Consider the following 17,923-nt stretch of genomic DNA (forward strand, 5'->3'; position numbering starts at 1 on the left):
ACAGCCACTAAACAAATGTTTGTAAGTTGATGACTACCTGCAACTAGAATGGCTGGCTCTTCGTATGTTGGTGGAATTTAAACATTTATATATAGGGCAAAATCCAATAAAGTAGTGCTCATGAGAGGCACCTTGAATGTAAATGATCATTTTTCGGGTAACACTAATACTAAGTATTTTTGTGTTGACAACAGTGTCTTATAATAGAACAGTGAAGATGTGAACAGAGAAAATTGGTTTCCTTGTTCCATTTCTCTTATCCTGATCTAGAAACAAGCAGTTTATTTATATAAAGCTAATCACATAGTTACAGATGAATGAAATTCTATCCATCCACCTATTTACTGCTTCGTGAAGTCAAAACCAGTTTTGAATATAGATATTCCTCATTTAGTGACTGTACCATAAAGCGACCATTCACAGTCCCACAATAAGGACCATCAGTTTATTTATTAAGCAAAGCGGTCACCAAGTGAAACCACAAGTATTTTTATGGCCTTACTGAAGCTTTCTTTGGCTTTGCAGACTTACTAAGGTCATAAATGTGAGGATTGGTCACAAAGTTACTTTTTCATCACCATTGTAACTGTGAATGGTTGCTAAATGAGGCAGTCACTAAATGAGGATTACCTATATATTACATGTCATTTTAATTTTAAAATCCTGATGGAGAATAGTAATTATGCTTTTAAGTAAAGAATAAAAATATTTAATTTCATGTTATTGATTTTACAAAATGCTTTCTCAATATCAGACTCGGCAGTTTACCTGCTTAGTAAGATGACTATGTTTCATTGTATTAGTCTGAAAAAAAATAACTTTGGCAAGTGACAGATAAACAGCTTGAAAGTTATACCTTTCGTTTCTGAAATATAATTGAATATTTTAACACTGCTAGTGCCAAAAAAAATTGTGAATGATAAGAGTCAAACTCTAATTTAGTTCTTTGCATCGACAAGAAGGCCTTTGAGCTACAAATAATTTCAGTGTACTAGCGAAACATTTTTGAAAAAAATTCTTTCTGCCTATTACTAATTAAATAACATGACAAAGGAACATTTCCCTCCTCTAATTTAACCCCAGAAGGATAAACTAAACAGGCAAACACTTGTCTTGACTAATTTTCTGTCATTAATCTTATTAAACAAGTGCAGGACTGTAAGAATAGCCTCCAACCACTGTAATATACAAGAGTTTTTAATGGATGCTGTAAAAAAAGGAAGGAGAAGCCTAGTCAGGTCTTGGAAAGATTTATGAATGCTTTTTTTATTATAATTCTGCATATAGTAAAAGTATGCATTGCTTGAAGGCTTGAGATTTACGTCTAAAAGCAATGAATATATTGTCACAATCACATTAGTCTATATTGCCTTTTCCTGAAATTATTGTGGGTATCTATTCTTCTGAGAAATTTCATTTATTCTGCCGGTATGGCCAAACTGTTTGAAAAAAAGCAGATTACAAATGTTTTAAATAATTAAAGACTTCTGAAAACATCACAAGAAAGAAAAATCAAAGCAAAGACCTAATGTATTGGAGAAGCTCTGAGGCTTTAAAAAGTGGAAGAAAATGAGGTTGACCAACTGACAATGAGTGGACAATCTGAAAGAGCAAGTTAGGGATAGATCATCATGGGGAAAAAGTGTCTTATGTAGTCACTAAGAGTGAACAATGACTTGATGGCTCATAATCAATCAATCAAAATTTTCTGCAACAAAGAGGATAAGGAACAAGTATGCAAATGATTGGCCTAACACAAAGAAGCATATTTTTTACATCTTTAGGACCTTAGCAAATGAACTGATCTAATGTTATGAACAGTTCCATTACTGAAATGTCCCTAAAAGTCCATTTTATTTTATTTTATACTTAATGAAAGTTTATTTATTCTAAACTTGTCCAAGCATATTTAGATAAAATAGTTAATATCCATTGCAGGTAAAAAGAAATCCTGTTAGGCTCAGTCATAACCTCACACCTATGTTCTATATTCTCTGAATATATTGGCGGTCCATGCACCAGATGCGTCACGCTCTCCACAAAGGCAAAAAACAGTGCAATATATCACAATATGTCACGTGACGCGATGGACTTTGACACCCGTGACTTAGACTTTAGCTTTCTTTCCTGTTGTTGTTAGTTCCGAAGTCATGTCCGACCCATTGTGACCCCATGGACAATGTTTCTCCAGGTCTTCCTGTCCTCTACCATCTTCTGGAGTCCATTTAGGCTCACGCCTACTGCTTCAGTGGCTCCATCCAGCCACCTCATTCTCTGTCGTCCCCTTCTTCTCTTGCCCTCAACCTTTCCCAGCATTAGACTCTTCTCCAGTGAGTCCTTCCTTCTCATTAGGTGGCCAAAGTATTTGAGTTTCAACTTCAGCATCTGGCCTTCTAAAGAGCAGTCAGGGTTGATCTCCTCTAGGACTGACCGATTTGATCGCCTTGCAGTCCAAGGGACTCGCAGGAGTCTTCTCCAGCACCATAGTTCAAAGGCTTCAATTCTTTGGCGCTCAGCCTTTCTTATGGTCCAACTTTCACAGCCATACATTGCAATTGGGAAGATCATGGCCTTGGTTTTCTTAATGTTTAGTTTCAACCCAACTTTTGCACTCTCCTTCTTCACCTGCAGCAAGAGGCTCTTTAGTTCCTCTTCACTTTCTGCCATTAGAGTGGTATCATCTGCATATCTTAGGTTGTTGATATTTCTCCCGGCAATCTTAATTCCAACTTCTGATTCATCTAGCCCTGCCTTTCTCATGATGTGCTCTGCATATAAGTTAAACAGGCAGGGTGACAGTATACAGCCTTGCCGGACTCCTTTCCCAATTTTGAACCAATCAGTGGTTCCTTGTCCAGTTCTCACTGTTGCTTCTTGACCCACATATAGGTTTCTCAAGAGACAAATAAGATGGTCTGGTACTCCCATCTCTTTAAGAACTTGCCACAGTTTGTTGTGATCCACACAGTCAAATGCTTTAGCATAGTCAATGAAGCAGAAGTAGATTTTTTTCTGGAACTCCCTAGCTTTCTCCATGATCCAGCGTATGTTGGCAATTTGATCTCTAGTTCCTCTGCCTCTTAGAAATCCTGCCTGTACTTCTGGTAGTTCTCGATACACATACTGCTGGAGTCTAGCTTGTAGGATTTTAAGCATAACTTTACTAGCATAAGAAATGAGTGCAATGGTGTGATAGTTTGAACATTCTTTGGCACTGCCTTTCTTTGGAATTGGAATGTAAACTGATCTTTTCCAATCCTGTGGCCACTGTTGAGTTTTCCAAATTTGCTGGCAAATTGAGTGTAGCACTTTTACTGCATCGTCTTTTAAGATCTTGAATAGCTCAGCTGGAATACTGTCACCTCCACTAGCTTTCTTGTTGCTCAGCTTTTCTAAGGCCCACTTCACTTCACATTCTAGGATGTCTGGCTCGAGGTCAATTACCACCTCATTGTGATTATCAGGGATGTTAAGCTCATTCTTGTATAGTTCTTCTGTGTAATTTTTCCACCTCTTCTTAATCTCTTCTGCCTCTGTTAGGTCCCTGCCATTTTGGTCCTTTATCATACCCATTTTTGCATGAAACGTTCCCTTCATCTTTCCAATTTTCTTGAAGAGATCTCTGGTCTTCCCTATTCTATTATTTTCTTCTATTTCTTTGCAATGTTCATTTAAGAAGGCATTCTTATCTCTTCTAGCTATTCTCTGGAATTCTGCATTCAATTGGGTGTATCTTTCTTTTTCTCCCTTGCCTTTTGCTTCCCTCCTTTCCTCAGCTATTTGCAAAGCTTTCTCAGACAACCATTTTGCTTTCTTGCATTTCTTTTTCTTTGGGATGGTTTTAGTTGCTACTTCTTGTACAATGTTGCAAACCTCCATCCATAGTTCTTCAGGCACTCTGTCTATCAGATCTAATTCCTTAAATCTATTTGTCACCACTACTGTATATTCAACAGGGATATGACTTAATTCATACCTGAGTGGCCTAGTGCTGTTCCCTACTTTCTTCAGTTTAAGCCTAAATTTTGCAATGAGAAGCTCATGGTCTGAGCCACAGTCAGCTCCTGGTCTTGTTTTTACTGACTGTATAGAGCTTGTCCATCTTTGGCTGCAGAGCACATAGTCAATCTGATTTCTGTGTTGACCGACTGGTGATGTCCATGTGTAGAGCCGTCTCTTGGGTTGTTGGAAAAGAGTGTTTGCTATGACCATCGTATTCTCTTGACAAAATTCTATCAGCCTGTGCCCTGCTTCATTTTGTACTACAAGGCCAAACTTGCCTGTTATTCCGGTTATCTTTTGGCTTCCTACTTTAGCATTACAATCCCTCATGATGATAAGGACATCATTTTTTGGTGTTAGTTCTATAAGGTGCTGTAGGGCTTCATAGAACCGGTCAATTTCATCCTCTTCAGCACTGGTGGTTGGGGCATAGACTTGGACTATTGTGATATTGAATGGTTTGCCTTGGATTCAAATTGAGATCATTCTGTCAATTTGGGGATTGTATCCCAGTATTGCTTTTCCTATTTTTTTATTGACTATGAAGGCTACTCCATTTCTTCTGAGGGATTCTTGCCTGCAGTAGTATACCTGATGGTCATCGGAATTAAATTCACCCATTCCTGTCCATTTTAGTTTGCTGATTCCTAAGATGTCGATGTTCAGTCTTGTCATCTCTTGTTTGACCATGTCCAGCTTTCCTTGATTCATGGATCTTACATTCCAGGTTCCTATGGAGAAAAAATCTTTACAGCATAGGACTTTCCTTTCACCACCAGATACATCCACAGCTGAGCGTCCTTTCGGCTTTGGCCCAGTCGCTTCATTCTTTCTGGCGCTACTAGTACTAGCCCTCTGCTCTTCCCCAGTAGCATATTGGACGCCTTCCGACCTGAGGGGCTCATCTTCCAGCATCATATCTTTTTTCCTTTTAGTACTGTCCATGGGGTTTTCATGGCAAAGTTACTGGAGTGGGTTGCCATTTCCTTCTCCAGTGGATCATGTTTTGTCAGAACTCTGCTATGACCTTTCCGTCTTGGGTGGCCCTGCACGGCATAGCTCATAGCTTCATTGAATTATGCAAGCCCCTTCGCCACAACAAGGCAGTAATCCATGAAGGGGCTTCTTTCCTATCATTACTCTTAGCTCAGGAACATATATAATTATTTCAATTTCCCAGAATGTCTCCATGTTTCATAGAATTAACAGGACAGCAACAGGAGTACTAGCTATTTCAGATGAGAAATCCCATTCTTCCCTTCACAATTCATTTCTCTGAAAAGGGAGTATTTTTACAGATTTCCTTGCAAAGAAGAAAAAAACTGCTAAAATTCTAAATCTCAAGTGAAAATAATCTGGCCATGAGGATGAAGTAAATGTTAAATCCCATGTTTTCAGAATTTTACATAACTGTCCAGACACAGTCAGGATATACTGTAACATGCTCTGAGCTGCTCAGAGTCAGTATGGAGTTAATTCAACCAAACAAACAAACAACAAAAGTATTGGGCTAATAACTTGTTGGAACAATCTCATTGTTATCTAAAGTAAAGGTAAAGGTTCCCCCGCACATGCGTGCTAGTCGTTTCCGACTCTAGGGGCTGGTGCTCATCTCCGTTTCAAAGCCGAAGAGCCAGCGTTTGTCCGAGGACGTCTCCGTGGTCATGTGGCCGGCATGACTAGACGCCAAAGGCGCATGGAACGCTGTTACCTTCCCACCGTAGTGGTCCCTATTTTTCTACTTGCATTTTTACGTGCTTTCGAACTGCTAGGTTAGCAGAAGCTGGGACGAGTAACAGGCGTTCACTCTGTTACGTTGCACTCGGGATTCGACCCGCCAAACTGCCGACCTTCTGATCGACAAGCTCAGCGTCCTAACCCACTGAGCCACCACGTCCCTTCATTGTTATCTACATAGCTACAAAATCTTGAGTTGTACCAGCAACAAAGGCTTATGGCATGTATGTTGAAGTCCAGCAGAATGCTCCTATAGGTTTTTAACCACCAAAATTAGCTATCTTCTTATAGCTAAGAGACTGAAAATTGACTGTTTGTTTGCCAACTTCTCATTTTTAATGAAAACATTTTAAATGTAAAAAGACTAGCAAAGAAGAGAGTTTGGTGGGCTCCAGGGAAAGATGTTAGCCCATTGGTGCCCATGGACCCCTTACTGAGGACTCCAAGTTCTGCCTGTAGACTTGGAGAACAAAGGTTCAAATCCCTGCTGGAGTGGGAAGTAGCTGGCCCTTTACAAAACAGTCCGCCTGATGTGCCCAGGAAGTGTCATTTGACCACTGAGGGCCAATAAAGAAAAAGAAAAAGGTTCTATCAGATTTTGGGTGCATTTCCGGGGGGAATTAGCTGAATAAGGGGTTAACTCAGGCAAAGTTGAAAATTATTTAGCCATAGTTAGAATTGTGTTTGGATTTTTTAAATTATTTTTTAATGTGTGCTATGTGTAGAACTGTATCTTCTTCTATTTTTTTTGGCATCTTGAACAAGGTTGATTTTGTTGAAATCAGGAATTGACCAGAGGTTTTATAATTTGTGTCAGATTATAATCAAGGTTTTTGTTTGGTTTCCCTTTGGTTGTTTAGCCAGAGGCAGGGGGGGGGGCAGGTGAGGATTTCACCTTTAGTACTCTCCTGGTTTATCAGAGAGCTGGTGTAGAGGGAGAAACTTTCTCAGGGTCTTGCGGAAGAACAGGGTAGAACAACGGCTAACGACCCTCTTTTACCGGTCTACTATAGACAGCGTCCTCTCGTATGGTATTGTGGTTTGGTATGCTGGTCTGACAGCCGCGGATAGGAAAGTATTACAGAGGGTGGTGAGTACAGCACAAGACATTGTGGGCTGTCCCCTGACACCACTGGATGACATCGCCAGGGCTCGTTGCCTTGGAAGAGTGAGGAAAATTCTCAGGGATGACTCACACCCTGGACGGTATCTCTTTACTCTCCTACCATCAGGTAGGAGAAATAGGAGTATAGCCAGCCTCACCAACAGGCTGAAGAACAGCTTTTATCCGTGGGCTGTTAGGCTTTTGAATGAGAAATAACTTTTGTAAATTTTATGCAGAATTGACTTGGGAGGCCGGTGTGTGGTGTAGTTGGTTCACATGGTGTGGTAAGATGGAGGGTTTGTTGTCACTGTGTGTTGGGGGGGTGGGAGCACGAAGGGAGGCTCAGCTAATCTCAATGTACACATAGTTGTACTTTGACAATAAAGGTTCGTTTCATCAGAAACCACTTTTTAGTGAAAGAGGGGAGGACAGCAACAGAGGGAGACACTGTTCACCTCCAGGCACAGGCACCTCAGAGTTGAAGGACCTCAGAAGAGCAACTGGTTTTCCCTTATTATACCGTACTTAGTTTCATTCATCATAGCCTATCTTATCAAATGCTATTGGAATTAAAATGACATGCATGACCAAACACATTCTTCCAATGTTTTTTTCTGTATTCTTACATTTTCTCATTCCCTCAGCCCACTGGACTCTACACAAAAGGGGCAGGTAAACTAAACACTATTCAAGAACTGTTAAGCCTACGGCTCCAAATAATGACATTGGCATTCATTGCTTACCCGTGTTTATTTTCCAACTAGAAGACAAAATGACTAAAAATTAAAAGAGTATTAAACATAAATAAATGACAGCAGATTATTGTACTTAGTTCCTAAACAGGGGGATAATTCTTACTTGATTAAAATCAGTAGCAAAATCTCTACTGATTTAAATTTATGGCTTGTGTGAGAAAATTCACCGTCGTTGCTGCTAGGGTTTGTTTTCTTAAGTATTATCATTTTGCTGCTGAGGTTTCCACAAGAGGTAACATGAGGGGTTTTGAAAGAGCTATACTTTATTATCTTAGTTTGAGGATTTTAAAAAATACTTTCCTACTGCTGCTATTTATTTCTTATTTAGAAGATTGCGAAGGTATTATAGCCCTAACTTTTTTTCTATCAACTATTTGCTTTTAAATCAATAATTAATTTGCACACAGATAGCAAAAATATAGGAAAATAGTTGAAAGATCTTTTTGTTTTTTTACAAATATATGCAAACATGCCTGCAATCTGATCACTGTCTTCTTGGGGGCTGATCTTGTTATTAATAGCAGCTGAGCAGAATTGAAATGTTAGTGTGTTTTTATAACTGGGCTTTTATTTTGATTCTTTCTGACCAGTTAAGCATCTCTGAACATTAACAAGGAAGGAAGGAAATTGACCATTAGAGTTCTTTTTAAAATGAATACATTCATTCTGGTGATGGAAAAACTCATGTAAAACTTTGGGGTGCATATTAATATACCACTGTGAATGCATTAGACAAGCTCCAGTGAAGTGGCTAATCTGTTTGACAATTAGTGACGAATTCACTAGCCTAAAAAATTACTTCCTAAACCAACTATGCAACTTTTTACTCATGTCAAACAATTATTTCTAAAACTTTGGTTTACGAATATTTTCTTGTATTGCTTTTCCATCTAAGTAATTATTATGCACTTTATATTGAACTAATCAGTACAATTTATTCAAGATTTAAAACTGTAGAATGTTTTAAAATCATTAAGTAACATTCATACTGAAGCAGCTTTCTTTCTCTAAAATAGTGCTATTTCAAATGTGATAGAGTAGATGTGCAAGAAACAGAAAATGTGAAGCTTTTTAGAAATGTTTCATTGGACTGGCATTTGGTCTTTTACCACAAAAAATGACCCTGAAATTAAGTAAGAATTGAATTAATTAAACATAAATTAATTAAAACACATTATAATAGATGCAGTTATTAAATTATATTGGCATAATAAATCCACTATCAAAACAATTCAAGAAGCTTAAATTGATTTGACAAAGAGTAGTCTTAAAGCATTATGTTTAGTCTACTTGTTATAAGAAGCAGTCCCACAAGAATTGATGAGATAGTTCTGGACTATATGTTTTTAAACTTAAACATCAAGTCACATTATATCATATATATATCATGATATATCATATATATCATTCCATTTATCTTGTTTTAAATCATTAAACCCTGCTATCTGTGTGAATACATGCTTTTCTCTAAATAACGATTTAGGTGAGCATTGTGTGACTTTTGTTCTGTAAGCTAGATTCTGTTATCTTTGACTTGGAACAGGACATCCTATAAATTTATTATGTCTGCTTTGTCAATTCAATCTAAGAAGTAGACAAAAAGATTGTTCCCCCTCTTATTCCCTCTTGCCTCCAGAAATTTTGTTACTTACACAGTTCAAAAATATATTCAATTTTACTTGAAAATAGCTGGTCAATGACTAAAATAAAGACTTGACTTAGCTATATTTTTAATACATATCACTTCTAATGCATTCTTGAAAGTAATCTCCTTTATTTGATCTTAGTAATTAAAAGTGATTAAGTAGCTGTCTTTGCATATCTGTGAATATGCTACTTTAAAACTAATGTCTTTTCTGTCAATAACTGGGCAATATGAACTCTACAGCAGAGATCATTTGCTCTTCCAAGATAAAATGTGGAAAATGTTGCTTTATAGGAATATAGGTATAAACAGTATTCTAGTGTTATCCAATCACCTTTGTTCATTTTTTGTTTTTGTTTTTGGCTTGGGTTTTTTGCATAAATTCATTTATTGTTCATTTCAGTAGCAACGTAATTTATGAAGGACTTGGATAGTTTGTGATAAATAAATACATGAAAAGCATTGAGAAAACCTTTCCTCTGTCAAATATCACCTAACTTAAGATAATACTGAATCTTCACTACTAATAGTCCTTGATAGATCTGCCCTCCATATATTTATTCGGTCCCCTTTCAATCAATCAAAAAATGGATCAGAAAACACATTCTACAATTGCTTGTTAACTGAACAGTTGCTTTGAATACCTTCTTTACTGTGTCCTTCCAGAATCAGTAAATTGCTACCAGTGAATTGAAAATATTGTATGATCTGTAACATTTCAATTATTAATCTATTAGATGAAAAAGTATAAGATAAATTCAATTACTCTGAAGACCTAGCTGTTTATTCAGGCTTTTGCCAAGAGAGACCTTCACTTCATTGTGCTTGCCATCTTTTTTATTTTTTATATTTTATTGTCATTTCTTTATTTGATTGTTGTCAGCCACCCAGAGTCGTTAGAGTCAGGTGGCATTTTGGTTTAATAAATTATGATTATCATGGTTGGTCATGCAGTCAACCAGATATTTAGACAGGATTTGGCATTTTTATCCATCTATTGAGTACTTCCCAAGGACCTGGGATAGGCTGGTGTTGTTTTGTTAAAAGTATTGTTGCAAAATGTAAATTGTTCCAAGTAAAAATGTCTTTTGATGGTGATTTTGTCAATGCTGATGGTGTTCAAGTGATGCTCCAGATCAGGGGTGTCAAACTCAATTTCATTGAGGGCCGCATCAGCATTGCGGTTGCCCTCAAGGGGCCAGGTGGGTGTGGCCTGGGTGGGCATGGCCTACTGGGTGGGCGTGGCTAGAGTGCCTACTGGGTGGGCATGGCCAGCTCTACATCGTTGGCATCAAGGGTGCCTATGGGGGCCTGGGCAGGAGTGGGACAAATCTGAGGGTCTCTGGCAGGAGGAGGGTCTCTGGGCCAGGGCCAAGGCAGTGGGGGCCATTCCCTCACTGTTTCCAGGATGGCTTCGCGGGCCACATGAAACCACTTTGCGGGCCGGATCCGGCCCCCGGGCCTTGTGTTTGACATGTCTGCTCCAGATGTTCTGGGATTGCACAAGCACTTATCATTTTTGTCATATCTATGCTTCTTCTTTTTTGCCACATTGTTGTTCTTTTCTTTGTATTTTCTCCAGTTCTTTTTCTTCTCATTTGCTGCCTTGAGATATTGCCACAACTACTATCCAGATTTGTTTGTCATTCTTATAAACCAATTGTTAAATATGGGGTGTTATGTGGAAGGTGCTTGTCTGCCCCAGAGCACTTTACCTTCTTCATTTTCTATTTGTCTACTTTGTGATCCCACTTGTTCTTGCTTGCAGGCAAATGGCATTTCTTGCAGACATACCACTGTTGCTACTTTCTTACACCATTGTTTGTAGTCAGTCTTTACAATCTTCTTGCAGCAGCTAACTAAGTGGTCCATTTTTTTCTTCAGCTTCTTTGCAGACATTTGCTGTCTCTTGCTGTCTTCTCAATTCTGGCTTTGTATGCATTTGTTCTTAAAGCTTGGTCTTGTGCACCAGAATTAGCCTCTCTGTCTCTTTCTTCAGTTTTCCTGCCATTAGCCATTACCAGATCTTGTTATTATCTGCTTTGCCTGCTATTTATCTAATATACTGGCCATGTAATACTTTGTCTTGCCATGTCTTTTTTCTATTCATCATTTAGTCTTTCTTGTAGGCTAGTTTGGTCTCTTCAGTACTCAGTGAGCCTTTATGGTACACTAGTTTCAGTGCATCTTCTTCACCTTTTTTCAAATATTTTTCCAGTGTCCTTTTTTTCTTATTAACTGCCTGTTATTATTACCAGTTATATCTGGTCTTCATTAAATGATGTCTATGTAAGCGCCCCTGTTTCTAAACACAAGAAGATGAGTTTCCAACTTTTTGGCTTGCCTGGGCCACATTGAAATGAAGGGGAATTGACTTGAGCAGCATATATAATATAGTTAATGTAAATAAATATCACTAAAAACACAGAATAATGTTAAATGTTTCCAACTGGGGGGGGGTGTCACATTACTAGCTGTCCTGGACTGCGTGCAGCCCATGGGCCAAGGGTTAGACACACCAAAATAGAAAGAATTTTTCTTCATTCTACATTTTCTTTCCATTCTTCAACATACATACATACATACATACATGTTCACTGTAGCAAAGCTTTGATTACATATTATTTTAAAACATTGTGATAATTGATGCTTCTCTCCAAATGCAGACAATGATCTTGCTCAGCCAAAATTTACTCCTGTTTCCCATTCAAGTATCTCTGTTGTGAGACTGAAAGACATATGGTTGAGGATGGGGATCTTTGATGTTGCAAGAAGTGTTTTCTAGGTCAAAATATATATGGGAAACCTCTGGATTTAAGATGGGGAAGTGGCAAGGATTGCTGCTTTATGTAAACATATGCACCCAATTTGTTCATTCTGGTTGTAATTTATGAATATGAGGGTTCCTCACCTGCTTTTTCCATTTTAACTTTTTAAAACGACAGGATCTTAAATAGGCAAAAGGATTTTAAGAGGCAAAAAGAGTTGCCTGAATAGACCATGTTCTTGTCTACTGCACAACAATTTATCTTCTATAAATCCCAAGATGTGGCTTTCTAGGCAATTTTTAGTGTCGTTGTACAATACAAGGAGCATATTAAATAAAAGTCTGAAAGACTGTTAAAAATAACCAAAATATTATGTTAAAAAAGCAATACAGAAAAATTAAAAGAATTCAGAGTTTTAGTCTGATGATCAAACAATTTCTGAATAAACTTTTCTGTAAACTGTGAAACAGGTACAGTTGGATTCCAATATAGTGGATAGTCTTGTTATATGTTTTGTTGTAGACCAATTTTTCATGGGTTGGCACCACTAAAAATACTTAATTGAGATACATACAGAGAGAGAAAGTCAAATGTGCTTGTTGATACATACTGCTATTTGTACCTGCAAACTAAAACAATTACATCTCAAAAGGGCGGCTTTGGGATTTTAAAAAAGTACATTGCAACTGATGTGTGGTACATAAAATAACTGAATCTTAGTAAAAGTTGTTGTGCACCTATCAGGTTTTTTGTTTGTTTGTTTCTGTGAGGACATGTTTATGTAGAAAGTTAACAGAAGCCTTGTCTGTAAAGCAGAGAACCAAATTCCCTCTCCTCAGGTCAGTAAAGTCATTACATGTGTTAAATGTTTGATCTCTTTACAGGTGGGAAGGAAAGAACGAGAACGAAATGGGCCGATGCAAAGAAACAGGCAAGATTCATGTGACAGTTAATCATAAATACTACAGACCAACGGAAGTAGTAAGTGAAAGCATTCTTTCAGCTTTGTTAATGAACGCTCCAATCACTCAGTCACCAAACTGCAGCATTTGGACAGCTGGTTACAAGAGGTTTGTAATTGCTTCCCTGCTGCTAACTTTCAGTCTTTCTCAATAGTTAGTTGGCCACTTCAAGCTTTCAGTTGTCTTCAATAAACAAGCGATGGTGGGGACTATGAATGGAAGTGATTATTTGATGTTCTGCTTAGCCTAATTTTGATATAATTACAAATGATGCTCTGGACATATAATGCTTTGCAGACTGCTTGATAAAGAAATAATAATAGGCAATGTATGTAATGTACAGATGCAAGAAAAAGTATGTGAACCCTTTGGGATTACGTGGAGTTTTGCATGAATTGGCCATAAAATGTGCTCTAAACGTCATGTAAGTCACAACAATAGAAAAACACAGTCTGCTTAAAATAATACTACACAAACATTAGCTGTTGTCATGTTTTAATTGAACATAAGATGGAAACATTCACAGTGCAGGGTGGAAAAAGTATGTGAACCTTTGGACTTAATAACTGGTTGACCCTCCTTTGGCAGCAATAACCTCAACCAAACGTTTCCTGTAGTTGCAGATCAGACCTGCACAATGATCTGGAGTAATTTTGGACCACTCCTCTGCACAAAACTGTTTCAGTGTAGCAATATTCTTGGGATGTCTGGTGTGAATCGCTCTCTTAAGGTCATGCCACAGCATTTCAATCGGATTGAGGTCAGGACTTTGACTGGGCCACTCCAGAAGGCGTATTCTGTTCTGTTGAAGCCATTGTTTTGTTGAATTACTTGTATGCTTTGGGTCATTGTCCTGTTGCATCACCCATCCTCTGCGGAGCTTCAGTTAGCGGACAGATGGTAGCATGTTTTCCTGCAAAATGTCCTGATAAACTCTGGAATTCATTTTCCCATCAATGACAACAATCCGTCCAGGCCCTGAGGCAGCAAAGCAGCCCCAAACCATGATGCTCCCTCCGCCATGTTTTACAGTGGGGATGAGGTTTTGATGTTGGTGTGCTGTGCCTTTTTTTCTCCACACATAGTCTTGTGTGTTTTTCCCAAACAACTCAATTTTGGTTTCATCTGTCCACAGTATATTTTGCCAGTAGTGCTGTGGAACATCCAGGTGCTCTTTTGCAAACTTCAAACGTGCTGCAATATTTTTTTTGGACAGCAATGGCTTCCTCCGTAGTGTCCTCCCATGTACTCCATTCTTGTTTAATGTTTTCCTTATTGTAGATGTGTCAACAAAAATGTTAGCATGTGCCAGAGATTTCTGTAGATCTTTAGCTGACACTCTAGGATTCTTCTTTACTTCATTAAGTATTATGCGCTGTGCTCTTGCAGTCATTTTTTACAGGACGACCACGCCTAGGGAGAGTAGCAACAGTGCTAAACTTTCTCCATTTGTAGACAGTCTGTCTTACTGTGGACACATGAACATCAAGGCTTTTGGAGATACTTTTGTAACCCTTTCCAGCTTCATGCAAGTCAACAATTCTTGATTGTAGGTCTTCTGAGAGCTCTTTTCTGCGAGGCGTAGTTCACATCAGACAGTGCTTCTTGAGACCAGTAAACCCAAAACAGGTGTGTGTTTTTAAAGGGCAGGACGGCTGTCAGCAACACATCCAATATCATCACACTGATTGGAGTCAAGGTTGGCTCACTCCTGGCTCCAATTAGCTCTTGGAGAAGTCATTAGGCTAGGGGTTCACATACTTTTCCCACCCTGCACTGTGAATGTTTCCATCTAATGTTCAATTAAAACATGACAACAGCTAATGTTTTGTGTAGTATTATTTTCAGCAGACTGTGTTTTTCTATTGTTGTGACTTACATGAGGTTTAGAGCGCATTTTATGGCCAATTCATGCAAAACTCCACATAATCCCAAAGGGTTCACATACTTTTTCTTGCAACTGTATTTATCATTTCCACTTTTACTTATATTATTGGTGAAGAAATTAAGATTCAGCATGTGGATGTGCCTGGGGATATAGATAAAAAACAATACTTAAAGAATAAGCAAATAGTCCTGGAATAGACAATCTTATAAATTTATATTGACAGAATTTTGATTTAGCTCTTTTATGAGGAAAGTTAACAATATAGAGGTAGTCCTTGACTTACTACCACAGTAAGGACCAAAATTTCCATTACTAAACAAGGCAGTTAAGCGAGTCGTGCCCATTTATACAGACTTTTTTGTCATGGCTGTTAAGCAAATCATGCAGTCATTAAATGAATCCAGCTTCCCCCGTTGACTTCCCCCATTGTCAGAAGCCAACTGGGAAGGTTGCAAATGATCACATGACCTCAGGATGCTGCAACCATCATAAATAAACATCAGTTGCCAAGTAGTCTAACTTTAATCATGTGACTGGGGATGCTGCTGCAGTCATAAGTGTGAGGACAAGTGATAAGTCATTTTTTCAGTGCTGTTGTAACTATATGAACTAAATAAGTGGTTGTAAATCAAGGATTACATGTATTGCAGAAAATTTATAACCTGAGAGAATCGTTATATATCAGGGACTCATAAATGTTTAAAAGATTTTGGTAGACTGTTTTTCCTCTGTTCCTATGGGCATTAAAATTAGGTTTAAAAATAAGTTACACATTCTCAAAACCTAACCTGTGTGTGATTCTTAAACAGCTAGCATTTTTAATGATTAGAATAATTTCTTGACAGGTTTAGAGTTTCAATTTTTTTTATTGTTTTGACAACTCACTTGGGGCTTTTCTGTAGAAATAAATCAAGGTGAGTATCTTAACAAGAAAATGATTTAATGTAAATAATGTTAACTGAGCAATACATTATCAGAGAACACCGTTAGTACGACAATTAATATTTCTATGTTAGCCTGATCTCAAGAATTGCTTTTCAGTTGTCCATTTATTAATGAGAAGGATCCTTATTTTATGAATTGGGCAGTATTTTACATAATTAGATATTCTTGCCACTGTCTGGGAGCAAACATTTGAGGAAGTTTATGAATGAATACCTTGTTAATGAGTTTCCACACTATTTGGCTTGAGAACGTTGCTGTTATCCAATGAGGCATATCTAAGGCTTTTGGCAAGTTGCATGACATTATCTCTAATTAGCCTAAAGTATCCCTGTTGGCTATATTTCTTATACATCAGGGATTTTATATGAAACCTAATAAAGAACTCAGAACCTATGAAGTAACTGTAATTTTATTTACTCATTATTTAGCTGGAATCATTTTGCTAATCTGTAGGTGGTATTTTAGGAAAGAGATTATAGATATTTGTTTCTCCTTCTGCCCTTCTTTTTAGTGAGTGGCTTTTTGAATCATTCTACTTCTCCGGCAGACTGACCAAAGATAGGGCATATATAGATTTATAAAGTATCTTTTTGTTTAAAATTATGGGTTAGAATTATTTTTAAACCCAAAAATATTTGGGTTTAATCAAGCATTTGGGAATGCTTTATCTTTAATTCAGTTCCCTATACCATGAGCTGCTTTTTTTGCTCCGCATACCTAATTAAAGTCCTTCCTTCTAATTAAGTGTGTCCTCATTGTCCATGCCATCTATACTTCTGTGATGTTGAGATCACTCTCACAAGATGGCTAATTTGCAGAACATAGCCAGTCACAAAATACCAATCCCATTTATTTAAAAGAAACTAGATAAGATTGCTACTAGTGGTACCTATGGGCCTGGTAATGCCCACAAGCATATTGCTTACTTCAGTAAAGGTAAAGGTAAAGGTTCCCCCACACATGCGTGCTAGTCGTTTCCAACTCTAGGGGCCGGTGCTCATGTCCGTTTCAAAGCTGAAAAGCCAGCGCTTGTCCGAGGACGTCTCCGTGGTCATGTCGCTGGCATGACTAGATGCCAAAGGTGCACGGAACGCTGTTACCTTCCCACCATAGTGGTCCCTATTTTTCTACTTGCATTTTTACGTGCTTTCGAACTGCTAGGTTGGCAGAAGCTGGGATGAGTAACAGGCGCTCACTCTGTTACGCGGCACTCGGGATTCAACCCGCCAAACTGCCGACCTTCTGATCGACAAGCTCAGCATCCTAACCCACTGAACCACCACGTCCCTTTTACTTCGATAGTAGGTAATATAGAGCAGCATAGAAATAACTTTGGAAAAAATATGAAGTGGCAATTAGTGAAATGTGTAATTAGCTTAGGAAAACAAGAAAGCCTGAGGAGGAAACTCCACTGACTCCCTTTGGGATAAGAGAAAAAGATGGGAAAATTCTGTCAGACTCTTAAGCTTCTGTTGTCGAATATATTAATAAAGAAGAGTTCTTGTATGTCTTCTGGTATCTGATTCCTGACCTGGTCTACCTCAAGCATTCCACTTAGTTGATCTGGTATCAGTTAGGAATTTCTTATACTACTGTGTCTTTGTTTAAGGGACAAAACATAGTTCTTAATCCAATCCCTTATTGTATTTCCATGACTGTAATAAAGATGCTCTATTATCTCTTCATAAATTTTCTGATACTACCATACTGCTTAACACTGTGCCAAGAGAATACAAGTTCCCAGTAGCACCTGGGATATGCAGCTTTCACAAATTATACATTTATTAATATATCTGTTACACTGATATTCCACTGCAATCATGTGTGGGCCTACTCCTAGACCTTTAATGCGTCAAAATCCTTTCATGAACTTCTGGGAATAATTACTGGACTGGTGGTGGGTATCCATGGCTGCTGGTGCTTGGGAATTTTGACCTCCAATGTCTAGGAGTGGGTTTAGAGAAGAGTCAAATTTAGAAACAAGTGATTTGAGAATCCAGAAGGATTCCTGAAAACAGAGAATATCTTTGGAGTATCAGTGAGTGGAGACTGGAAGTAAAATTTAGTAAACTCAAGTAAGAACTCATTGTGAGCCTTACCAAGAACAGGAAGTGAC

General features: G+C 38.1%; 1 protein-coding gene across 4 annotated transcripts in view; it reads left to right on the forward strand.

Annotated features, from left to right (window-relative positions):
- Window positions 1–17,923, forward strand: part of GMDS (GDP-mannose 4,6-dehydratase) — a 289,893-nt gene that overhangs the window by 204,777 nt on the left and 67,193 nt on the right. For all 4 annotated transcript variants that reach the window (XM_081325937.1, XM_081325938.1, XM_081325939.1 and 1 more), the window contains exon 9: window positions 12,897–12,993. In XM_081325937.1, the coding sequence (XP_081182063.1) occupies window positions 12,897–12,993 (97 nt within the window). The remainder of the gene's footprint in view (window positions 1–12,896; window positions 12,994–17,923) is intronic.

Source organism: Vipera berus (assembly GCF_964194415.1).
Source record: "Vipera berus genome assembly, chromosome: 3".
Taxonomy (NCBI): Eukaryota; Metazoa; Chordata; class Lepidosauria; order Squamata; family Viperidae; genus Vipera; species Vipera berus.